Below are 26,892 nucleotides of genomic sequence, written 5' to 3'. Positions count from 1 at the left end.
TATTTGAAGATACTTTTCTGTTTTATCTTCTACAATACATACCTAAAACACAGATACTTACTTCTGGAACCAGACTGGTACACTCTATTCATCAAGCACTTCAACTCACATCCTTGTTGTAGTTATTAGGTTCCCTTTCAAAGCGATTGCCATATAAAGTCAGGTTATTTATTATTTATTTCATTATAACCTGGTTTATCCACTGTAAGATGCTTTGGCCAAATGTGTCTGGCAAATTACTGGATCAGTCAGTTTATCAGAGCTAGTACAGGACACAACACAGATTACATCTGGGACTTAACCCCACATCCATGTGAAGGCATGGATTCTCTGCAAATCTTGGAGTGCATATGTGTGCGAGTGTGTGTATGTGTGTTTGTAGGTGTTCCTGGCCGAGTTGAAGGGAACAGGGCAGTTCTTTGCGGTAAAGGCACTAAAGAAAGATGTAGTTCTGATGGATGATGATGTTGAATGCACTATGGTGGAGAAGAGAGTTCTTTCTTTGGCCTGGGAACACCCCTTCCTCACACACCTCTACTGCACCTTCCAGACCAAGGTAACACATATTGACATTCTCAGTATACATTGGCTTTTTCGCACTCCCCAAAAATTATATTTCTTTTTTAAATCCAATCTTTTTAGGACTGACTGTTTGCCCAGTCATTTAGCAAGTGATGAAATCTGATCCATTTGTTCAGACAGAGTAGTCAATAGCATTGTTGATCACAATAGTAATGATGTAAGTTTGACACTCCTGTTCTACCCGCACCGTTCGGGACTCGAACCGGCATCTCGGGTTCGCTAACAAGGAGGCTAAAGGCTACAGCCTCTAGCATCAGTCGATAGTGCACCTCTTGAGGTAAGGAGAGTGAGGTTTATACACATTGCACAGCTATATATCAGATGGTTCCCGTTACACTCACCCCTCTAAACCTCACTCCCATCCGGATCACGGCACCATTGTGACGCTCCTGTTCTACCAGCACCGTATGGGACTTGAACCGGCGTCTCCGGCATGGGAGGCGGGTGCGTAAACAAGGAGGCTAAAGGCTATAGCCGAAAGCATAAGACGCACCTCTTGAGGTCAGGAGAGTGAGGTTTATACTAGGGCTGTCAATCGATTAAAAATGTTTATCTAATTAATTACATGGTGTCCCGATTAATTAATCGCATTTAATCGCACAAATATTTGCTGAGAAAGCCCCCATATAACAATAACTCAATATATAATGATTATACATATTTATATCAATATATAATTATACATAGTTATCTTTAAATATTAAAAATTATATATATATATATGGATATATATATATATATATATATATATATATATATATATATATATATATATATATATATATATATATATATATATATATATATATATATCAAAAATATTAAGATAATCAAAATGCATACATTCCTGTAGCAGAAGAGTTAATCATTGGTAAGGCCATACACAAAGCGGCTTTAGAATACAATGTATTGTTCACTACCATATTATTGATCATATGTCAATCATTGGCATACAGTTCAGAGCAATCCATTTCAAGTGAATTTGTAAATCAGTTGGAGATTTATTATGAGGGCTTGTTTAAGGCCCGTCAATTTACACCTACGTCAGACTTTCGGGTGTTTTGTGTCATAAGCATAAAATGTTTAGGTCACTGTGTCAAGTTAAATATAGTTTAATACTCAATCTTTAAACACATCTTGAGATCCCTTAGATCGCATTTGCGCTCCTTCGAGTGTTTTGAATGCAAGAACATAACCCGTGTTTGTGTTGTGCTGCTACTGAAATGTTTTCTTCACTGTATAAACTTTGCGTTGCTCATACAGTTGAAATTTCACTTACTGCCCTCTGGAGTAAACAGGTGGCATTTCTCAGGAATCTTCCTTATTATGGTCCGGGGGGCATGCGATTTAAATGGGTTAATTTTTTTAACGCATAATTTTTTGTCAAATAAATCGCACTGAATTAACTCATTAAATCGACAGCCCTAGTTTATACACATTGCACAGCTATCTATCAGCTTGTTGCATCCCAAATGCTAATTGCTAACTGCTTGAAATCCAATATGGCCGTTCAGACTGACATATATTCCAAAAATCACATTTAAATTGGATTTCAAATCACAGGTCAGAAATGCTGATTTTTTTTCTACTCTTCTGAACATTTGTTGCTGCATTTCTAAATATTCTGACAGCCGTTGAGTCACTCCAAGATTTTGAAGTCATGTACTTTTGTTTAACTGGTCCATACTGATCTGTTTATCCTGGTCTCTGTAGGAAAATCTATTCTTTGTGATGGAGTACTTAAACGGAGGCGACCTAATGTTTCACATCCAGACCTGCCACCGATTTGACCTCCCGCGATCCACGTGAGACAGACATGCAGCCCCCACAAACAAATTCTTAAAGCTGAGGCTCTGCCCACTCTTATTTTTCTATGTTTTTCAATGTCTTCCACCTCCTCTCTTCTCTCCTACTCTCTGCTAATAGGTTCTATGCTGCCGAGATCATCTGTGGGCTGCAGTTTCTACATTCTAAAGGCATTGTTTACAGGTATGCATAAGTGTGCAAACAAACGATACACCACAAATTATGAGCAATTACTTTTTTAATAATTAGTTATAACCCCTAAGTGTATGTTGTCCCTCTCCAGAGATCTTAAGCTGGATAACATTTTGCTGGACATAGATGGCCACATCAAGATCGCAGATTTTGGCATGTGTAAAGAGAACATGGTTGGAGAAGCTAGAACATGCACCTTCTGTGGAACTCCAGACTACATTGCCCCTGAGGTGATCAATTTTACATATCTTAATTACTGTAGGCTACCATTGGCCACCAGGTATAATTAGGTCCATCATTTGGTTTCCATTTCTGTGATGTTGGGGGCCCAGCCACCCTGTCTACCCACCCTGTCCACCTATAGTGAAATCACATTATTTAAACCTGCTTCAAATAGCTGTATTTTAAACATCAATTACATCATGTAGCATTTTTCGCCTTCAGTGTGAACAGAAAAAGTACCTGTCTATGGAAACCTGTCACATTGTGCCTGGTTAGGAAACAGTGTAACCAACATTTATTAGTTAGTTAAAAATATGTAGGACTGGGTAAAAATATAGATTTTCTGATTAATCTTGATCCGTGATCTTCATTTAAATGATCCCAATATTGTTTCTTTAAATCCCAAGATCGATATTTTACTCTATGCCCTCTACAATGCATATAAATCAATCACACATGCGACCAAATTTAACGCAATGCGACTAAAAATGTCTGTGATAGGCCACTGGTTAGAGATCCTTTCACTTTGTGTTGAGAGTAAGGTTTGCTTTGAATCATTCTGTGTAATGTGTGTCCAAAGTCCATTTGTGATTGAATAATGTCTTTTTAGTATACTTTTTGTTCTTTACAGTCAGTTGTTGATCAAAACCAACAAAATAGAAACATTTAATTCTAATAACACATAGCACTGATGTGCTAAATAAGCTATTTTAATCCACTCTTGTTAATATGCCCTCAAGCAAAACACTTCTGTAAGATGCTGGCTGAAATGCCACTATTCTTAAAGAGACAGTACTGTTTTAGTGTATGTAAACAATAAACATGTAACAATATAATGTATAAAATCTCAATATTTATTGATGGAATACATGGAATTTGTAAATTTTTAAAAGGCTAAAATGTGACCAAAATAAAGAAAATCGAATGATAAAATTAAAATATATATATATTTTTGTAAGGCACCTAATTAGAAGGTCCCCTCTATAATCACAGCAGTGCTGATTTAGGGCCATATAGCACGTTTGCGAGTGTGATATTGCTTATATACAACAGTTCAATGAGCAAGTAATTAAAAAAAAAATTGGGAAAAACTGAGTACGGTCATAAAAACTTATTTGTGTATGGAACTACATTCTTACGCGATGGATCAGAATCTGCCATTGCTGGTTCAAAACAAATGATGCATCCAAGCCTCCATTAGTAATTCAAAAATGTCACTTCAGAAATAGTATCACGACTTGTGCTGTTTCTAACAAGTTATTGGATAAACAAGTATGATGTGTGTGTGTGTGTGTGTGTGTGTGTGTGTGTGTGTGTGTGTGTGTGTGTGTGTGTGTGTGAGTGAGAGAGGGAAAGAGAGAGAGAGAGAAAGAGAGAGAGATGGAGTGTGTGCGATCACCTGTTGCCACTCCCAAGCAGAGATGCTGTCAGCTTTCTGAAGGTCAGCTTTCTCAGTAGAAAAATCTACCTATTTCACAGTAGCCAGTGTGCAAGAGTTGATCACTATAGAAACCGCAATGTCCTCAGCCATTTTAAACAGCACCCATTCTGTAATTAATTAGTCTGTTGTGTCTCTCATCTGTGATGAGCCGTAATGCTGAAGTTGTTCATTTAAAGCCGTTTAAAGCTATTTCCTAGCTTTAGAAGTAAAGCAAACGATCATGAAGAGCTGTTTTATGTAAGCACATACTGCTGGCTAATATATGTAATGTAAAATAAAAAACAGAATAAAAGACAATCCATAGCTCTTAACAGATCTACACTGCTCTTACACTTTAATTTAGAAAAGCACGAACACAAGCAGAGTGATACACACAGTGAAGAGTCGGAGTGCTGATGGTGTGAGACCATCAGTGCTCATGGAACGTTTTTCGTCCAATCAGATTCACGGACTGGAACTAACTGTTGTATATTCTATAATACAAAGTATAATGTTATACATTTACACTAAATAATAAAAAAATTGCAAATATAAAAATGGTTTCTAGATTTACGCTGCTAAATAAGGTGAAAAAAAATCACTGTCTATGAAAAGGTTCCATTAGTTTAAACTATTTATGGCAATCAGGTTAATACATTTACATGACACTTACTATACATAATAGAAAATTACCAAATTCTGATTAATAACAGATAATTCTTGTGTATGTATAGTAAGTGTCATGTAAATGTATTAACCTGATTGCCATAAATAGTTTAAACTAATGGAACCTTTTCATAGACAGTGATTTTTTTTTTCACCTTATTTAGCAGCGTAAATCTAGAAACCATTTTTATAGTCATAGTTGCATATTGTAGAAATGACCTGAAAAAAAAAATTTTATAAACTGTTATGTTTTTCCAAAGATTTTGCTTGGGCAGAAATATGGGACCTCTGTAGATTGGTGGTCATTTGGTGTCCTTCTTTATGAGATGTTGACCGGCCAGTCACCGTTCCATGGACAGGACGAGGAAGAGCTGTTTCAGTCGATTCGCACAGATGACCCATGCTACCCGCGCTGGCTAACTAGAGATGCAAGGGATATTCTTGTTAAGGTGCAACCTAAAATAAACAGTATTTATCTGTAGAGACATTGCCAGTTTGTCTTTTTAAATACCAACTTAAGCTAATTTTAAAGAAAGACATGTGTGCCCTATTATCTGTGGGTCTATTATAAACACTATCTGGGTTTTGTGTCTGGCTACAGTTATTTGTGAGGGAACCAGAGCGGAGGCTGGGTATGAAAGGAAATATACGGCAGCATGCATTCTTCAAAGATATAGACTGGATCGCACTAGAGAAACGGCAGGTGGAGCCGCCCTTCAAACCAACTGTGGTAAGATCATTACAGCTGTATGTCAATGGCATTTATCTCTAGACTATAGTACTGTCTGACACGCAGTAAGAAGTACTGACTTGTTGAGTATTTCTCTATTCACAGAAATCAGACAGTGACTGTAGTAACTTCGACAAAGAGTTCATAAATGAGAAGCCTCGACTTTCCATCGCAGATCGCACCCTTATTAACAGCATGGACCAGAGCATGTTCAACAACTTCTCCTTCTTCAACCCTGTTATGGCCCGCCTCAATAACCCCTGACCCAGAAACCTGCATTTATCAAAGACATTCATACAAACATACTGTGAACAGGTCATTACCAAAAGGCAAACACTTACCTGTATATTATAACAGCCTCAAGTCAAGCTCATTTCATGCCATGGACAGTGAATAACTTGCAGAAGAATCCAAGGAGAGGAAAAGCACAGTAGAGCACACCAGCTAGCTGTAGAAAGTAATCTACAGAATGTAAAACATTTACATACTTTCAGCATCAGTCTTCACAAGACTTTTTACCATTACATTTAATCAGTTGAGAGTTTGAGCTAAGATTATAAAATGTAGATGTACTCAAGCATTTAGCTTTGTTACCAGTTATTGTAAGATGATCAAGCAAATAGTTTTCTTTGATTTGTGGGAATAATAAGGCTAAGTCCACACTAATATATTTATATGTTTTAGACTTCCGGCCACACTGAGACACTGTTTTTGACAGCGAAAAATGAGATTTGTGAAAACGCTTTACCAAGTGGACACATTTGAAAACATCATCTTCGCATTGTAGTATGGACAGGGGAAATGGAGATATCTGAACGTGTTGTATTTTTTGTCATGTGACGCAGTCATGTGATCTACTCAACCTAAAACAATTAAGATGGCGGCCCATGTTGTGGTGGCATTGTTGTGCCTGCTTTTCACTTTAAAAGCATTGTTAAAGATAAATGTTACTTTGTTCAACATTCACATTGCATTCCTCCAAAGGTTAAAGGGAAGTTTACTTAGAATTACTGTCTGGCGACAGAACACGAGGACAATTGCGTTTCAGACTGTACATGGAACAGAGATTTTTTTTGCATGCGCAGTAAGGGGATTTAATGGGATATAGTTCACAGAGCATTTTTAATTCTCTCATCACTTACTTACTTTCATGCCATCCCAGATGTGTATGACTTTCTTTCTTCTGCTGAACACAAACAACGTTTTTTTTTAAGAATATTTCAGTTCTGTAGGTCCTTTCAATGCAAGTGAATGGTGATCAAACTTTTCAAATTTGGTTTGAAAACGAAAACACCATTTTCAAATGTATTCGGATTAATGTGGCCTTAATTAATTTAAGCCTTAAGGCCAAAGTATACAGTAGACCACGCTGCGGATCCCTCCATGCACAGTGTGACACAAATCATCAGCATTAACCATCTTCAGCATCAGCATTACCATTGACCGCGCACCGCCTAGATTTTCTTGACTCGCACACGCAGTCCTCGTCATTGACTGTATTAAAGAAGTGTCACAAAGCAGTCATAGTAAGCATAGTGTCGCACAATTTCCTATTCGTTCGCGGTCAGAAAATTATACTCAGAAAGGCAACGTGGCCGGTCGAGCGTGATCTGATCTGGAACGCGCATAAACGAAGTATACCCGGGGCGTTAGTCTATCAATAACTACAAACCAGCCTTTGGTGCTAAACTAACTATCTCCTACTGAGTGAATGAGTTTCATTTGGGCTAATTCTGGAACCCTGTTATACACTCTGGCATATTATAACCGTTAAATGTTATTTTTGTTGCTAGAAAATTACAAAATCACAATTTAGAGTTTTAAACTGTATCGTTTGTCCACCAGACATGAAAAAGAACAATACATGTACTTTATTGTCGATGCCTATTTCACACTCTATTAAGTGGCAGTGGAAGGTGGGCCCTGAGTAGCTCAGCGAGTAAAGATGCTGACTACCACACCTGGAGTCATAAGTTCAAATCTAGGGTGTGCTGTGTGACTCCAGTCAGGCTTCCTAAGCAACCAATTGGCCCGGTTGCTAGGGTGGGTAGAGTCATATTGGGTTAACTTCCTCATTGTCGTTATAATGTGGTTCTTGCTCCCGGTGTGGTGAGTTGTGCATGGATGCTGCAGAGAATAGCGTGGGCCTCCACATGCACAACGTCTCCGTGGTAAAGCGCACAAAAAGCCACGTGATAAAATGCACGGATTGATGGTCTCATACACGGAGGCAACTGAGATTCATCCTCCGCCGTCCGGATTGAGGTGAGTCACTTACCCACCACAAGGACTTAGAGCACATTGGGAATTCCAAATTGGGGTGAAAAGGGGAAAGAAAAAGTGACGGAACTTAAGAAATGTAAGAACGGAAACAGCATTTGTTTAAAGCATCGTTTGTACGTGTGTGAAAAGTATTTAACTTTAGATCAAAATACTTGTGCCCAGTTGTACATCCATTTATAATCAGTCATTGTATTGTATCAGAATGAATGTGGTAGTGTCTGTGTATGTTTATTTTAGGATTATTTGGAATAAGAGAAAGTTTGTGTCAGCCAGCCAAAGAGCTTCTCTGTGACTGAACAGAACTCGATGATGGAAATACCTTTAGAAATAACCAGTTTTGTTATGTGTTCAATTATACTGTATTGAAAAGGCTTTTTATAGAAACATGTATAGTTAGAACAGACTATATATATATAGTATATCCAAATGTGTTACATTATGTTTAAAATAAATCTGTAGTTTACTGTGAAGTTCTGTTACTGTATGTTTATGGAATCCTTGAAAATTAATGTGTATTGTTTATAAAACACTGAACATTAGAAAGAAAGATACTTCTAATTCCAAATTCATGTTGATTAGTTTAGAACAGTGTTTCCCAACCAATGTGCTGTGAAAGATTGTCAGGTGTGCTGAGGAAAATTATGAAATTCCACAAAATAAATAAATGCATGAAAACAAAAATTATAATACTTTCAGGGATCCAAATTCTTCACCTTTCTGAGAAATTCGCCATTTTGAAACCATAATCGGTGACTTTTGTGATTGTGAAGAGCAATGATTAATACGTAAAAGTGAGTGATATTTGTACATTAAGGGTAGTCACATGACTCACTTCAGCTCAGCAAAATACATTGAAGTCTGAAGTGACTTTACACAAAAGTGTTTTTCACACTTTTTTTTGCCTCACCAACAATGTATTTGAGAGTACTACGCAACAAGATAGGCTATATATAAAAACTGTCCAAATTTGTGAAGAGATATTGAATGTCTCATAATTTCTTTTAATTAGCCTAAATATTAGCCTATATCGTTTTCGAATATCAGAGACCCCAGTAATTGAACTAATTTAAATTCACCAAGAAAACACTTAACGAGTCATTTTATAACTCTTCAAAGCAACGGCAAGCTTTTTTTCTCTCTTCCAGATACATGTTTTCAATGTTTATTGTGCACACCTCCCGCTTTTTACGTGGCAAACTCGTAAAATCGCGCCTCTGTGACGCTTTCTGCAACTCTTGTCATGTGGAGGGCAATGCGGCGCTTGACTCTGGGTTCAGCCTCCAAAACCAAATTAAAACTGCCATGAGAAGTCGTCTGTCCGAGGCAAAGACGCAAAATCTAATGACAATTACCTCAGCATCAGTCTCCCTTGATCCGTTTGAGTACGCACAGGCGAGCACATAAAGCAAAGTCGATGCGGACCAGGCGGAAGATTTGAGTTGTCGATTGAGTTATGTTCAGTTCATTACGTGTTTTGTTAATATTTTTAATCGTATTTGTTTATTGTAAATGTTGCGTTGTTCATATTTTAGTGACCTCCGCTGTCACTGCAGGGGGAAAAACATTCATCTGCTTCGTGTGTTGTCTCTGTTGTTCATCTGTTCTCTTCATAAATAAATATGCATAATCTGCTATATGCTCGTCATGTAAATTCATGATTAAAATAGATAAAAATTGATTTTGACGGAATTTTTACGACACTGTCCTTCTAAATGACGGACACTGAGAACGTTTAACAAGCATGTGACTATTTTTATTTTGTTTTCATAGCCGAATTTCAAACATTAACCTACAAATTCTTTGTATTGCTCTGCGCTTTTTTGCTACGGGGAGTTTTCTCTACAATGTGGGCGATGCAGAGCATGTGGGGAAAGGCAACAGTGTAGAGCCGTTCGTACAGTATGGCACTGAAACGGTTTCTACACACTTTTGTACAGTTCCCTGGCCATAAACCTGTGCGCTTTATTAAAGAAGAATTATACAGGGTGGCAGGTTTGCTCTCAGAAATTCTGTCATCTACTTCAATTAAATGACATTTCTTAATAGGTTTATTTTGACTGCACAGACTTCTTAAACTTACTCAACCTTAATTTCAGGGTTCCCAAACGTGATCATTGATGGCACCCACATTCCTATTAAAGCTCCATCTATCAATGAGGGAGACTATGTTAATAGGAAGTCTGTGCATAGCATCAATGTGAAGATAATAGCTATATTTTGGCTCCTTAATATTGGTGTTATAAATAATAAACGTACTGTTCTCCACAGGTAATATGTGATGCAACCCACCTCATCACTAATGTTGAGGCAAAATGGCCTGGGTCTGTACATGATGCCAGAATATTTAGAGAGTCATCTCTGTGCAACAAATTTCAACAGGGTACGTCTTGTTAGACAAATGCTTGTAGTCTTTATTACATTTACAAAACACCTCAAACAATACAGGACACTTCTATGGTTACTTGCTGGAGGACAGAGGATGCCCTTGCCTCCCCTATATGATGACACCCTACCCTGATCCTGAGCCCGGACCACAGATACGCTTGGTAGGGTGTCATCATATAGGGGAGGCAAGGGTATCCTCTGTCCCCCAGCAAGTAACAACCTGTCTCACAGCAGAACATGGGCCACGGTGGAGATGACAATAGGCATTCTGAAGGCGAGGTTTCAGTGTCTGCGTGGGCTCGGGGTCACTCCAAATAGGGCATGTGACATCACAGTTGCTTGTGTGGTACTTCACAACATTGCCACAATAAGAGGAGAGAGGCATCCCACTGTCCTGATGAAGATGACCTAGAACAACACCCATTGAATCTAGCAGGCCACAGAGATGGCAGAATGCTTAGAGACATGATTTGTCAAAATCACTTTATTTAATCTGTTCTATTTCTTCAGATCCTGAAATAAAAGAGACATGACAGATTTGTATTTATTGCTTTATACACACACACACACACAAATACAAAAAAAATAACAGATTCATGTTCACATAGGATTCTTCTCACCTTAAGGCGATGCTCCAGTAGTTCTATTTCAAGTCTGGCCTTTTTAATGGCCAGCCTTTTCTCCTCTAGCTGAAGCTGTATAAGGTCCATGTCCTTGTCCGTTTTTTTTAATTTGCCTTAATAGATAGACCTTATACACCTCCTTTGCAGACAACTAGGAAGGCAAAGTAAATAAGATGGTTAAAGAAGAAAATCTGCCACATAGTAACATTATGTAAATAAGGACAACCAGGGACAAGTTCTTACACTGCTAAGATTATGTGTAGAGGTAGATGGACCCTCATCTGCATGTACATCCCCAGCTAGATTCTGTCACAGGACAAATTACACATTTTTCACTCCATCTAAAAAACTATGATTGTCCAGTATATGCATCATACCTCTGTGGGTCTCCCAGCACTTTCTAATTCAGTCACAGCAGATGTGGTCTCTTCATCATCATTCTAGAGTGGAAATATGCAAGGTTACTTTGTCTGGCAGACAAAGTGAAAGATCTAAAAGCAACTGGTTCTTAAAATGCACCACTAACAATTGCAACAGACTGTGTGGTTTCAGTTGGATCCAATAATACAATGTGTCCATCAGCAACTGCAAGAAAAAAAAGATACTCAATGTGTAAATTACTAAAGTATGACAGACACTGAATAAAGGCATTAGGAACATGCAAGAATAATAAAAAAACAGATTACTGTATACAGCATATGCTGTAAAATAGAATATGTATGCATAATGCACAAGTGAAACAATGACTGCATTTGGGAAGCATTTAGCCTTCTTCCTAATGACAAGAGTTAATGATCGTTTTGTCCAAACGTATGACTAAATAATCATAAGTACTAATATGGTATACCATGTACCAAGTCACTTGAGTTGTTGTGGGAGGTAGCAAAGTCTGACGAAGTGCCCTCTGGAATACCATCGACCACAGGGCGACCTTTATTAAGTGAAAGAGCCAACTCCTCAGATGGAGGTGGACCCCCGCCAGTGAGACGGGCCTCAGCCTTCTTTCTATTAGCTATATAGGAAGAATACTGTAAAAGTAACTTAAGACATTGATCTTACAACAGTTAAAATAAAATTTTACTTTTTTGGAGAATGTTTTTGTGTTTCATTTTGACTTGGGAAAGAGTTATTTTGGCTCCAGAAGGATTAAACCTTATAAAACAAGAGGCCTAAATATTTCTTGTCAATATAGCCTACATTGCACTGTATTCTTAAGAAACTGAGGTAGAGAAAAGTAAATGCTTGTCAAGTCATGCCACATGCTCAAAAAGACAATTGTTCAACTTTGCAAATTAACAAAAGAAAGGCAAGCATATTTAAAATGTAATAAAAAAGAAAACGTACGCATTTACTCTGTTAGTTATTTTTTGCCAAGCCAATTGTCTTTCCCTCGCATATGCAGCTGTATTGCTTTTTTTTTTCATTATAATGGGCTTCAACTCCTCATAAGCCAACATTAAAACTTCTAACTCCGCTTCGGAGAAGTACGCGGCACGTAACTTTTCACCCTTAGTTTCCATGGTGACTCCTGAATTCGGCGTTCCATTGAAAATGCCTTTATATGTTCGCCGTGCGCGCGCATTAACTCGAGGTTATTAGCAGTAGGTTGATTAAACTAACTCCTCACAGGTGTTTTGGAACCGACATACCTAGAGTAAGCAAGTTTGGGGTTAATCAACCAAGAGTTTAAGGTTTATCTGACGGTAAGTTAACCTTGCTTTCTGGAATACACCCCTGGGGGCTGTTCCATAAACCAAGATTAGAGTATAAGCCAGGCTTATTTCGGTTAGTCAGGCTTATTTTTGGTAGATTCGGTTTCATAAATCAAACTTAAAAAAGTTCAAACTCATTTACCCCGGCAACTTATGCTGGCAAATTAACCTGGTCCGGGGCAGGCTAACTGTCAGGCTAAGTCTGAGTTCAGGCTTAACGAGCATACCATTTATACTCACCTGCTGGTATTTCGATGTCATTTTATTTTACTTAACCACTATTAATAATTTTTTTTTTTAAAATAAATAAATAAGGAAATGTACTTTACTAATAAATGTAAGAAATTATAAGGTATAAATACACTAAGAAATGTTCAAAACTTGTGTGTTTAATTGGTGAATTTGGTTAATGAGTTTGGTAATTAATTAATTAAAAGTATATAAATAGGGAGCTGAACTCATTTCCAAACTTAACCATGGTGTGTCCTTTCATAGATGAGGTGGTGGATGAGGGAGCTATAGTCTTGCGGAGGGCATTTCAAAGAGAGAGAACTTTCAGAGACAGGTCAGACCCATTGGCTTTTAATGACAGCTACCTGTATGAGCGATATAGGTTCTCAAGAGATGGGATTGCATATATTTGTAGATTACTAAGCCCACACATTGCAAATAATACACGCCGCAACAGAGCGCTCACATTCCCACAGATGGTGTGCATTGCACTTCGCTTTTTTGCCAGTGGAACATTTTTGTACACAGTTGGAGATGCAGAGAATATCAGCAAAGCATCAGTTTGCCACTCTGTACGAACTGTGTACCTTTCTTTAAAAAGACTACTCAATGTGTTCATCACATTCCCTGGCCACAAAGCTATTCGTACCATTAAACATGCCTTTTATGGAATAGCTGGTAAGTTCAAATAACTATAAAACATGGAAATATTTCTTGACTGTTGATTTTACATGGGACATATTTAAAACAAACAAATAATTTTCCTAGGTTTCCCAAATGTTATCGGTGCATTGGACTGCACCCATGTGCGTATTAAGTGTCCGTCTGGTCCACATGAAGCGGACTTTGTGAATAGGAAATCAGTACACAGCATCAATGTACAGGTACGTTCCCACTGAGTGTTCTGTACTAAGCTGGGCACCAGTGTTTAGTTCATTGCAATTAAAATGTAGTGACCTACAGGTTTAATTTATTTTAGATGATTAGTGATGCAGATTGCATCATCACAAATGTAGAGGCCAAATGGCCAGGCTCTTTGCATGACTCAGAATCTTTAGAGCCTCATCTCTCTACCAGCAACTAGTAAGAGGTATGCTAGTAATCACTTAAATCGCAAAAAGTCTTAATAAAAAAAAAGAAGAAAAAAAAAAACTACATTATATATCTATATTCATTCTGTCTATGCAGGAGAATTCTCAGGAGTTTTGCTGGGAGACAAGGGATACCCATGCCTGCCTTACCTCTTGACTCCCTATCAGGACCCCCAGACAGAGGCACAACACCGCTACAACCTTGCCCATGCACGCACAAGAGGTCGTATAGAGATGGCATTTGGGCTGATAAAGTCAAGGTTTCAGTGCCTGAAGCACCTCAGAGTGACTCCACCTAGGGCATGTGACATTGTAGTTGCTTGTGTAGTGCTCCATAACATTGCTTGTCTGAGGAGAGAGAGGCAACCAAGGATTGTTGAAGAGGAAGACTGGGGCAATGAAGCAGTATTGGAAGAAAACGAAACAGGCAGACTTATACGAGACACATATGCAAATAATTATTTTGCTTACTATGGTCTAAACCATGTGTAGCCTTTAAAATTTTCCACTGGCCCCTCAACTTTCTCCTTAGTTGAACAAACACACATAAGTCAAAGTATTTAATGTGATTTGTCTTTATTCAGAGTGAATCTGCCTGTTAGGGGTGAAAACGCACAAATAAATGTTGTGGAAAGTGATCAAAAAGGTAATGGTTTTTTTTTCTTTTCCTTTTTTAAAAATGGTAGTTCTACTTGCATTTTTCTGTAGCTGTTGAATTTCCAGCTCCAACTTCCTCATCTTCAGTTTTTTTATACTGGATGTCGATATCAATCGCTTCCATTTGTTTAAGGAGGTAGCGTTTATACACTCCTTTTATGTTTTCTGGGTTCTGTAGCAACATAGATTTAAGTTATTTCATTGAATACTCTTGTCACATTGTTTTCATTTCTTAATACTCACTTTGTCACATGTGGTCCCAGACTGAGAGGGCTCTAGAACAGTGTCAGCATCCTGAAAACACATTATGATCATTTTATCACACAAGTACACTTTTTAATATTCAATACAGTATAGCATGGAACCTGTGAGTACCTCAGGCCTCCTTGAACATACAGACACAGTCTCCTCATCCTCCTCAACTGATGGGCCTTCTCCCTGTGACCACTGATTAAACTCAGTTAAACTCATTAGCTTACATGACTGATTTAAAAGGTCTCATACTCACAGGCAACATGATGTCTGGTGGATCCATAATGCATACAGAATCTTGATAGAAAAAATATATTTTTTTTACCAAAATGCACCATTACAGTAGCACAAGTACCTCTACGTGACACTACTGCTTTAATAAGGAATAATGATAAGAAGGAATAATGATAATAAAACACACACACACACACACCTTTTATATACTCACTCCTTATACCACGTGATATCATTTTAGATGATGTCCCCCCCTCTATTCCCTCAAGGACGGGCCTCCCTTTATTAATTTCCAAAGCCAGCTCCTCTGCAGGAGTGAAGCTGGCTGGTGGTGGCCCTCCCCCAGTGCCAGCAACCTCAGTCTTCTTTTTGGTCGCTGCAATATAAAAATAAAAAAAAAACCTGAATAGTTGTAACTTCAAGCTGGCATTGATTACATATGTACATACCATTAGATTTACTTACCATTCTGAACTATATTTTTATATTTTATTTTCACCTGCTGCCAGGTTCTTTTTCCTTCACTTAAGTTGCTGCTGCGTGAAAGCAATTTTACCAACGTTACTGTTATTCACACACAAACTTTGCAATGTATTGTGACACACATTCAATGTTGATTAAGTATTTTAAATAGTTTACACCGCTACTTACGCATTGAGACGATCAGCAATTTCCTGCCAACCTTTCTCTCTTGCTTTATTTATTGCCGCTGTATTGCCTTTTTTGGTGATGACATCTTTAAATTCTTCATATGTTTCCAATAGCAAACGCTGTTCTGTTGCCGTGAACATCGCTGTTCTATCTTTTCCTTTTGTTGCCATGGTAGCCCACAGTAAATCGATTGACCCATGCTCGACTTTTCAGGACTTTTAAACAATGGCGTGCACGCGCAATTATCTAGACTATTTAAACCTGACTCAAATTAGTAAGATCACATGATCCTCAACTTACTGTTATGGAACCAATTTAAGCGCGGATGTTTAGCTCGGCTCATTCAAGTCAGGTTTTGGACTTTAATCCCCGCTTTTCTAAGCGGCTTTTATGGAACAGCCCCCAGGTAAATTAACTACTTACTACTTTTTCTGACCAGGTAAAATTGTTATCACATTGCTTCATTTTGCATGGCCATTCAAAATAATAGTAGGCTAATAGTAAATGAAGGTACACTAATGGCATCAAATATTTTATTTTAGTACATAAATATTTATTTATGTACATGTTACATGTTATGTTATGCTAATAGAGTGTCTCTTTCACTGTATTAAAGTTTGCATTCATTGTAATGAATATAATCACATAATCAGTGAATTTGAGTTTAATGGGTTTCTCAGTAATGAAGTGTGAACACCACCAAATCCACTCAAAGCAATATTTAACTAATTTAAAAGCACCAACAATATATTACACCTTAGAAAATAATTACATTTAAAGAACTTAATTAAATGTAAATCAACCACATTATCAGTTGGAATGTACATTTTGAAAATACTAATGGCTCTCCTTTAATTCTGGCCTGCACATTTTTAAATTACTTTCTGGTTAAAGTCAGTCATCTCAGTCCCTTTTCCACTGACAGTATGGCCATACAGCCTCTCCTGGTTCATGTTGATTCTCAGAAAATCCTAATACCTCTCAGCATTCCGCTGTAGTCATGGATGTGGTGATGAGAGTGATAATCTCTGAAAAGACTTCTTCAAATTTGTTCACCATAAACAGCTGGAGTAGGTTCACAGCACCACAACAGACTCAGAACTCTTCTTTGCTGTAGATGAGATCCAAATGTTATGAGAAATATTTTTATTCACCATCTTCACACCTACAAAATGCAGTGCAACCAGAATAATAAAAATACCTTGGCCGAAGAACAGATGAAGCTATCAATGCTACATCAAAAAGACAATAAATTGTGGGAAAAAATTTAAACTGCATTGTGCTGTTTTACCTTCTTTGGGCATTTGTACATTTCTCTCCCACAGACAACACTGCTCAAGAACTACATGAAACGAATGGTTTGTAGTCCAGCCATTTCTTCTGTAAAGTACCTACGTCACTATGTAACACATTTGCATAATGCCCGCCTAAGTTCTACTTTGGCCCGCCCTCAAACAAACTTAGATATAGCAGAGGCCAGTATAAGTTGGGTTAGTGTTGTCGCCATGTCGAGAAGATGCTGTTTTCATCAATGCGAAAGCATAACCTCTCTTTGGACTTCCAAAGGCAGACGAATTGAAGAATCAGGGGTTCAAATATATCTGAATTATTTAGCAGTACAACCACAACCAATGCCGGATTTTTGAGACGGTTACTCCTGAAAGATGGTGCTATTCCGACTTTGTTGGGACAATCTGGCGTATCAGGATCACAACCTGTAAGTATGTTTGATTATTTGTGGATTTAGCTGATATTAAGAGTTCAAATGCATAGTATTGTGTTGTAGCTACGGTGTACACCCAGTTTACAGCTGTAGGCCACTGCTAACCTGCTAGCTAATGTTATTGTGTTAAAATAGTTTTGCTAATCAGCTGCGGGCCCACTTTTACCTACAATTGTGTAGAATTACACTGATTGTTTGTCATTGTTACTATCATGAATAGTGATCAAGTGTGGAGATGGATTTATTTTTACAAACGGTAATTTTATATCTGCAATCCATGCTAGTATTCGGCTAACTTGCTGTAATGTTATTGTTTTGGTAAGGGTTTACTATTCAGCTGTGGGCCGACTTTTACCTAAAACTGTGTAAAATTATTGATTTTAAGAGTCTTATATAATTACAAGCTGTAATATTTTGGCCACTATCAGTAGTCCACGGCTAACTTGCTCACTAACTCTCTAAAACACCTGGTAATGTTCAACCGGGGGAGTAAGCCCAATTCTCCGTTCATATCTCTGGCGAAAAAAGTTTGGCCACACCCATTCCAGCAAAAGATGTCTAACATAGATGCACTATGTGTCTTTTACTTTAAGCTTTGTTAGGTTCAGAATAATCAACAGTATACTTTTAAGAAAGCTACAAAATTCAAACTTACCACTGTGAAATGTCCTGCTCAGGTCGTGCTTGCCAAAGTGGTTCAGGTCAATAAACTTGTTCTTCCAAACTTTCAAACTGGTACTGCAAAAGTCGATGCCATTGTTACCATAGTTACAATAGTGTTTATAGCTGTTAAGGAAGCCTGAAACTCTGTTATAGTAAGGGGCGTTCAATTTCAGACACACGCTCTACGCAGTTGACCAATCACAACAGACTAGGCCAGCTGACCAATCAGAGCATACTGGGCTTTTCAGGGCTTTAAAGAGACAGGAGCCAAATCAGAGAGTTTCAGCCAGAGGATGAACAGAGCGGAGCACCGATGTACATGCAGTATAAGAAAGAATTATGTGCTTTTTGAACATTAAAGACTGTAAACCGATTCTAGTAGACCCCCAAAATAAAATTATGAACCTGTAAAATGTATATATGAATATATGTGTGTAAACTCATCCTAGTTCACTTGACTGCTGCTGAATTGGTAAATTAGGTCGATCCAGTCCAAGTTCCTTTGTCCTTTTTTTGCTTCAGGTGAACACCTTCTGAAAGGGTATTTTTTCTTTCTTTTTTTTTTTAATATAAAACATTAATTTGGATGAAATGCTGAGCCAGCCTGAAAATTGACGGTTCAACTTCAACAGGATTAATCTGTAGCAACCAATTATAGAGCAGCCTCAGGTCACCTGCTTGCCAGAATTTAAGGACCTACATACACACTCATTTGGCCGGCGCCCTGCACACAGAGTATAGCTTATGTATTCACACAGAAATTAACCAAATATTTTTTTTTAGAAATGCTAACATGACCACCAGGCACATAGTATGACTAAATAATTGTATTTCATAATTATTTTGAAGTATATAATTAACTTATTTTTAACATGTTTAAGTAGGCTTCTTCTATGGATAACTCGAAGGGGGTGGCATCCCAGTGCCCCCGACCAACCACCACTGCTTTGAGGTGCTTTTATTGTGTTTTTGTTATTGACAGAAATGCCACTGCATGGAAAAGGGCTCTGTAAAGATTCTTCAAAATGTCCTCTTTTATGTTCCACGAAAATAAAATAACAGCATATGCTTTTGAATCAACAACAGGGGTGAGTAAAATAATGACATATCTGCATTCAAAACTTTGTACTTTTTGTGTATTAGTAGAGACGCTTATGCACTAATAAGTAATAATAATTGACATCTATAATCCCAAAGATTTGTACCTGACCTACAAAAGTAAATTCGCCGCAGAAATGTATGAATAAATACATAAATTAAAAAAGTCCGATTTTTACACAAAAACGACGTTTGGTACATCCTGTCCAGCATTGAGAAAAGTGACCACCAAGGTACCAATTGACCACACCAGCTATATGCGTTAACATCTAAATAATGTACCCACCATACCCGATCATTAAAGGAATAGTTCATCCAAAATGAAAATTCTCTCATGGTTGACTCACCATTAAGCCATCCCAGATGTGTATGTCTTTCCTTCTTCAGCAGAACCAAAGTTAGGATTTTTATAAGCACATTTCAGTTCTGTATGTCCATACAATGCAAGTGAAAAATCAGTCATGAAAGAATCATGATTTCAAGGAAATTACATTCAAAATTTAGAAAAAAATATTGTATATTACATGAAGAAAACTTACATTATCCATTATTTGCATACTCAGGTAAAAAATGGGCAACTTCACTATTTGTCCGCTAGAGGTCAGTATTTCCTTCCGAATCCTCTCAGGGCGACAGGAAACACAATGACAAAGCTTTAGTGCACATGACTGCTGACTGAGTCATCAAAGACAGGAAAAGGAGCAGTGCCCCACATTAATGTGATATAACTACACTAGACCATGTGATTTGCTGTTCATCTTGCACAAGAACAAAGAAGTCTTTGACTTCTTCAACTGACAAGTGGTCTTTCAGAGTTTGTGAAGTAGGCCTATTTGTGTGGTCTTGCATAGCTAAAGCCTAAATAGACGGGCATATTCAGCATGAGCCTGGCTCAGTGAGATATTATTGTCTGAACCGTCTCAGCAAATGCCCTGACCAGACAGACCACATTATCTTTCACCTTCAGATGACATATTTCATCACCTTGAGTTTATATACTTGGGTGCACTGTATATTAGCACACTTCCGTTTGACACGTCCCCTACATCTCACACTTTGCACAACACACAGTCATTTTTATGATAATGATGGCTATATGGTTATACAGGTTTAAGACCTTAAATGGTTGTTATTCACTGCAAATATCTCTTCTGTGCTCTCAGTCTGCAGTTTTGCAATGATACATGCTTGTATGTGGTTAACATTTGCTAGCCTATGTACCTCAACAAATATTTGTGGGCCTCATTTTCCTCTCTACTTAACTACATGCATGCACACAACTGTAAAGCTTTATCTACAGTAGGTATAGTTTAGTGGACTCGTTATTTAGTAGTCTGCATTGAAAATTCAGGGTTCAAAACTAATTTACACCTGAAAATAAATGAAAGTTTTGGGACTGTGACATTTTGAAATAGAAACATTATGATATGAAAAAAATAAGAAAAAATATATATTGTGTGTATATATATATTTATAAAGTTGCATTTGTGTTATTTAATCTCACAATTACGACTATTTCATATGATTGCGAGTTTTTGTCACTCAATTGCAAGTTCATATTATGTAAATTCAAGTTTATATTATGCAGTTGTGACTATTTCTTGCAGTTGTGAGAAATAGTCAAAATTGTGAGAAATAAAGTCATAAATACGTGATATATTTCAATTGCAACTATTTCTCGTGATTGTGAGTTTGTCACTCAATTGTGAGTTCATAATACACAAATGCGAGTCATAAATATATAAATAGTTACAACAGTTAATTAGCCTAATATGGGACTGGGTGTGTAGGATCACGACCCGGCTCCGCCCTCCGCCCTGCCACAGAGTCATAACTATATAAATAGTCACAACTGCGTGATTTAAACTTGCATTTGCATAATAGTAAAACTTTGTGTAGTGACAAACTCGCAATCGCAAGAAATAGTCACAATTGTGAGTTTGTCACTCAGTTGCGAGTTCATATAATGCAAATGCGAGTTTATGTCACGCATTTGTGACTTTATTTCTTGCAATTGTGAGAAATAAAATTCCAATTGTGTGATAAATATTTTGTCACTCAATTGCAGGTTCATTTTTTGCAAATGCGAGTTTATACAGGTAGTTGTGAAATAATTTCTTGTGAGAAATGGTAGAAATTATGAGAAATAAAGTTACAATTGTATTATAAAAGCTTGTAATTGCGAGTATTTTTCACAACCGCATGATACAGTATAAACTTTACAAGTTTATATCACACAATAGTTATACTATTATATACAAATTGTAATGACAAAAAACATATTAAATGCAACAGCATTCATGCATACTCTCTTTGCCTCCTAGGCAATTGTGCAGCTTGAATATTCAAAGTAAGATATACACGTGCAAACAAAAGTTATTTTGGTCAAAGGTTAAGTAACCATCTCACCATACAGTACTTGAAGTATTTTGAGTACTTTGACATTCAACTGCTCTAGATACATATCTCAGATTTATTTCTGATTCTAAATATTCAGCCTACAGATAGATATTCAAAGAGTCCAAAAACATAGACACATGCACACAGGAGCTTCTTTGGTCAAAGATAAAGAAACAAACCATGTCACCACAATATATTAATCATTATGGCAATTACTCATGTCTCGGTTATTACAAAGTAATTACCTTTTAGATAATGGTGTTTGTTGTGAACTTTAAATTCCAATCAAAGTCTCAACTTTCTAATTATATAATTATTATGTTGGATAAGTTATAATAATTTATATGTAGGAAGAGACTTTACTTTTTACTTTAGATCTAAAAATGCTGGGGCAGCCTGCAGGTCACATATAAATTGTATTTTCAATGACTCTAAAACATGTACACATGCACATAGGAGTTACTTTAGTCAAGGATATAAAGATATATGGGCAGCAATCATTTGGATTGCTAAATTTGCAAATAATTTGGATTGATAAAATGTTGCTTGATTCAGTGCATGTAAGTTGGCATCTTTTAGTGTGTTCGTGAATATGTCACATACACAATTCACATGTGTAGTTTAACGTAGGCTTATGGTCAACGTGCCTGTCTGACAGTGCAGTGTTGAGCGTTAGTTAATCTGGATGGGGGTCAGGGTCGCTGTGCAAAGTAATGGGATCTAAAGGGAACAGGGTTCAAGAGCAGGAGACAATCACACACATCCAGCCTACAGATATTCTAGATTAGTCTTGCTACGTGTTAAACACTAAGATGTCATTGAAGAGTCCAGTAGAATTACCTTAGTGATTCGCTGTCCTAATTAGTCTGTCATGCTTTCTTACACTTGGATAAGCGGCCCCGGATGACGTATGACTGACAGCCTAAATTGACCTGACAGTGGGCTTTGGAGGTATGCCTAAGCCACATTTTCTTTATCTAACATTGCAATTTTTAAGGTGACTTTTTTGTGCATGTGTGTGTAATTTATTCAGCATTAGTTGCACCAAATGGAAAATAAGTATATTTAAAAATGTTTTAAATGTGGTGCTTGGCCGTGCAAAACTCACAGCCAGGATGCTATGGTGTTCTAAGTGGTTGCCTGGGCATTTACTGTGCAATCAGAAAGTATTCAGACCCCTTATGTTGCAGCCATATGCTGAAATGCTTTAAATTATTGTATTTCTTTCAACATCAATCTACACTCCACACATAATAACAAAGCAAAAAACAGATTTTTGATAACTTTGTAATTTATTAAAAATTTACAAAAGATTGACAGAAGAATTCAGACCCCTTGCTATGACTCTGGATCATCTTTGAGATGTTTCAACACTTCGACTGGAGTTCACCTGTGGCAAATTCAATTGATTGGACATTTTTTGGAAAGGGACACACTTGTCTATATAAGGTCTCACAGCTGAAAATGCATATCAGAGCAAAAACCAAACCATGAGGTCAAAAGAATTGCCTGCAGAGCTCAGAGACAGGATTATGTCAAGGCACAGATCTGGGGAAGACTACAAAAAACAAAATCTGATGCATTGTAGGTTCCCAAGAGCACTGTGGCCTCCATAATTCTTAAATGTAAGAAGTTTGGAACAACCAGGACTCTTTCTAGAGCTGGCCGACCAGCCAAACTGAGCAATCAGGGGAGAAGGGCCTTGGTAAGAGAGGTGACCAAGAATCCAATGGTCACTCTGGTTGAGCTCCAGAGATCATGTGTGGAGATGGGAGAAACTTGCAGAAGGACAACCATCACTGCAAAACTCCACCGGATCAATGCATTATGGCAAAGTGGCTTGATGGAAGCCTCTCCTCAGTTCAAGACACATGTCCATGAGTGGCCCAGCCAGAGCCTGGACTTGAACCCAATCGAACATATCTGGAGAGACCTGAAAATGGCTGCCCACCGATGGTCCCCATCCAGCCTGACAGAGCTTGAGAGTATCTGCAAGGAAGAATGGCAGAAAACCTCCAAATCCAGGTATGCAAAGTTTGTCGCATCATGCCCAACAAGACTTGAGGCTGTAATAGATGCCAAAAGTGCTTCAAATAAGTTCTAAAAAATAAAACAAATTGCCATGTCATTATGGGATATGGCAGGGTTGAGGAACCCTGCTCCTGAAGGGCCACTGTCCAGCAGAGTTTAGCTCCAACCCTAATCAAACAAACCTGAGAAAACTATCAAGATCTCCAGGATTACTTGAAAAAAATGAAGGGCAGGTGTGTTTGATTAGGATTGGAGCTAAACTCTGCAGGAGAGTGGCCCAGGAGTGTAGATTGATGTGGAAAATTATAATTTAAAGCATTGTAGCATAAGGCTGCAACAGAACAAAATATGAAAAAAATAAGGGGTCTGAATACTTTCTGAATGCACTGTATATGTGGTTGCTAAGATGTTCTGATTGGTTGTTAGCATGTTTCTATGTAGTTACTAGTGTGTTCTGGGTGGTTTCTTACTGGTTAAAATACCCACACCTAAAGCCAAAGTAAACTTCGATCAGACGTGATCAGTATGTATCTGCATACAGGACACATGATGCAAATTTTGGCATCAGCTGACTCCTCGAGCACTAAACCTGAGCGGCCTAATGTTTTAACCAGGCATACTCTGAATGTGCAGTATGTGCATGTGCCTGGAATTATTTGCACTAATTAGTGTCCACAAGGTTGCAACACTCACATTTGAGCCGTTGCTGTCAACGAAGAAGCACTAGATGAAGACGTATCCATTGCTAAACATCAGGAGATGAATGTAGAAACAACAACAATGGGTGTGCATGTCAAGAGCTCGTGTGTGAGGAGGTCAGGAGACTTCTGCACTAGTATTACTCAATTCTGAAAGATAATGACAAATTTATGGGTCTAGAGTCTAGACTATTTAAGATTAATAGTCCTGTCTCTCATAGCAGTCATAGCATGCATGTGCAGACTGCCTATGTATGCATGCACAATCAAATTAAGTATACTTCAAAAGGCTAGTGTTTGACCGCTAAGTGTTCGCATCATCGAATCTATGATTTTCTGTTCTCTAGATATGGCTTTTGTCCATACTTTAATGGAAGTTTATGGGATTTTATTATATTGTGCACCAGGCAAAATTCGACCATTTAGAAAAGTAACATTACAAAATATACCAGTAACCTACAGTCAGTACATTAATGGGATTAAACATTTAGAAATTACACAGATAGAAAATACATTTAGATTATGGGGTCTTTGTTGTTAGGCTGAAACACTGGTCAACAGCCAACTGCATGACATGACATATATAGGAAGTGATCCATTACTCTTTTGATCCAATAATGGGTTTGGGGTTAAGGTTGAGTTGGCATGATGCAAGGTTAACAGGGAGGATAACTGTGTGTCAGCAGGATATGGGCTGGCCTAAAGCATCAGCACCTCATAGCATACTGGTTCTTTACTTGGGCGGCTGAGATCCACACAACATGATCACATGAAAAATCGACATTTTGCTTTAATGTTCCAGTACCTTGACATCAGTCCCATTCTGTCAAATCACTGACAAGCGCCATCTCCCATCAGATATTTTTATATCAATTAAGGAATTTTTAGCTTGTGGTACTACTGAAAGCCAGGGGTCAAACTGGGGAGGAACATCCTGCGACTGCATTTTGGCACTTTGGCATGGCTTTCCGGCACATCAGTAAACAATTTAACTTTATAGCATGTTGTGTGAGCAACCTCAAGCCCTTTTCCACCGAAATTGCGCTGGTTCTCGTACCGAACCTGTGCTCAGCTGGTTCATAACCAGGGCAATCCTAGCGCAAATTCGCCGTGCATTTCCACTGACTTGAAACCCAAATGATGATGTAATGGGTAATGTGGCTACATGGTAGTTTTATGTGACTACCTCACCTACCTAAAAACGAACATGGCACGTGTATGTGAACAACCTTTACTTCTGTTTTTGAGAACATATTTAAACATACAGAGAAATGCAATCCACGTTATTACATCGTTCGTCGAAATTGCCAGAGATGACATTTACGCTTGGGACGACAGGTAATGAAAATACATGATTTTGTTATTAACATTTTGCTATGTTCTATAAACTGTTACGATGGTTATATTCAGATTTTTACTATAGCATATATTACATTTATGTCTTGATTGAGAATTTCACCAGTTTACTTAACAGATAACAGCAGTCTTCCTAACTTAGTGATTAGCTGGTCTAAAATCCTCTTACTGAACAAAACAATGCACAAAATAAGATGAGAAGAGTGTAAGGAAAGCTAACAAAGTTGGCAAATCTAATAACTTAATGAGATAAGCTGCAGAGGACACCACGCTTGTTGTATCTCCTCATAGGGTCTTTTTATTCTTTGAATCGCTCTGTTTATCTCAGATCTCTATATAAGACCATTTCACAAGAAGAGTGCTCATTTTGCCCATGTTTCTTCAACGCATTTTGGTGGGTATTTTATTGTTGTTATAAATTGATATTAAATGCACAGAACCGTTTAAGAATTTGCACCAGCCCAGGAACGCGCCCCTGAACCATGTCAGAGGAAAAGGGCTTTCAAAGACAATGATTCTGGTGCTGTGGAAACCAGTAACTAATTGCTTCCATATAAACAGTGTTGAGAATGATTTGGATGTTGTATTGTATTTTTAAAATTACATTTTAGGTTAGGTTAAACAGTATGGTTTAGGACATGGGTTTGGGTTAGGACGTATGTTAAAATATGTATTCCTTTTCACGTTATACATCATTTACAACTAAAAACAACTTGTTTTACAACCTGCTTTTGGTGCCACTCAGTAAACATTTCACTTGGAAACTAGAGCTCACAAGTGTCCATATGGTCAAAAACACTTCCAGCTTCAGCCACTGGGGGTGGTGGTTTGAATTTTGGTAAGCACAGTCCAATTTTAGCTGAAGAATTTTCATCCGTCTGTCACCGAATTCACTTTGATATTTTAGTAAAGTTCCAAAATGTCTTAATTCATTTTAAATTAATTATATTAAATTAACAATTAAAATGCTAAAATATAGTAGTACAACATGAAAAACAGAGCTCTTACTCACCTCAACAATTGTCAGTAAATCTAAAACATTTTAAATATAATTTTTTTTCCACTCCTCAGAGATATTGACTAACGTTTTGACCCCTTTGAGCCAAGTGAGTAATGACTATTTTAATTAACGAAGAGTGTCTGCAGTTACAAATTCTGACTTACAAGTTATGTGCTATTAAGGAAA

At 37.6% G+C, this 26,892-nt stretch overlaps 1 protein-coding gene and 1 long non-coding RNA gene across 3 annotated transcripts in view; one reads left to right on the top strand and one right to left on the bottom strand.

Annotated features, from left to right (window-relative positions):
- The window catches only part of LOC127637629 (protein kinase C theta type-like), a 38,002-nt gene extending 28,466 nt beyond the window's left edge, over positions 1 to 9,536 (top strand). For both annotated transcript variants that reach the window (XM_052118787.1, XM_052118788.1), the window contains 7 exons: positions 383 to 556; positions 2,296 to 2,387; positions 2,509 to 2,571; positions 2,672 to 2,810; positions 5,149 to 5,337; positions 5,490 to 5,618; positions 5,724 to 9,536. In XM_052118787.1, the coding sequence (XP_051974747.1) occupies positions 383 to 556; positions 2,296 to 2,387; positions 2,509 to 2,571; positions 2,672 to 2,810; positions 5,149 to 5,337; positions 5,490 to 5,618; positions 5,724 to 5,882 (945 nt within the window). In that variant the 3' untranslated portion in view covers positions 5,883 to 9,536. The remainder of the gene's footprint in view (positions 1 to 382; positions 557 to 2,295; positions 2,388 to 2,508; positions 2,572 to 2,671; positions 2,811 to 5,148; positions 5,338 to 5,489; positions 5,619 to 5,723) is intronic.
- Positions 9,537 to 10,320: 784 nt separating this feature from the next.
- On the bottom strand, positions 10,321 to 11,866 carry LOC127637197 (uncharacterized). The gene is made up of 6 exons (XR_007969684.1): positions 11,764 to 11,866; positions 11,436 to 11,494; positions 11,287 to 11,349; positions 11,153 to 11,215; positions 10,907 to 11,060; positions 10,321 to 10,799 (listed from the first exon to the last, which is right to left on the bottom strand). It is a non-coding gene; the product is annotated as an uncharacterized LOC127637197 (long non-coding RNA).
- Positions 11,867 to 26,892: the final 15,026 nt, after the last annotated feature.

Source organism: Xyrauchen texanus, chromosome 45 (genome assembly GCF_025860055.1).
Source record: "Xyrauchen texanus isolate HMW12.3.18 chromosome 45, RBS_HiC_50CHRs, whole genome shotgun sequence".
NCBI classification, from domain to species: Eukaryota; Metazoa; Chordata; class Actinopteri; order Cypriniformes; family Catostomidae; genus Xyrauchen; species Xyrauchen texanus.
The sequence above is the reverse complement of the archived record's forward strand: the minus strand, read 5'-3'. Positions and strand labels throughout refer to the sequence as shown.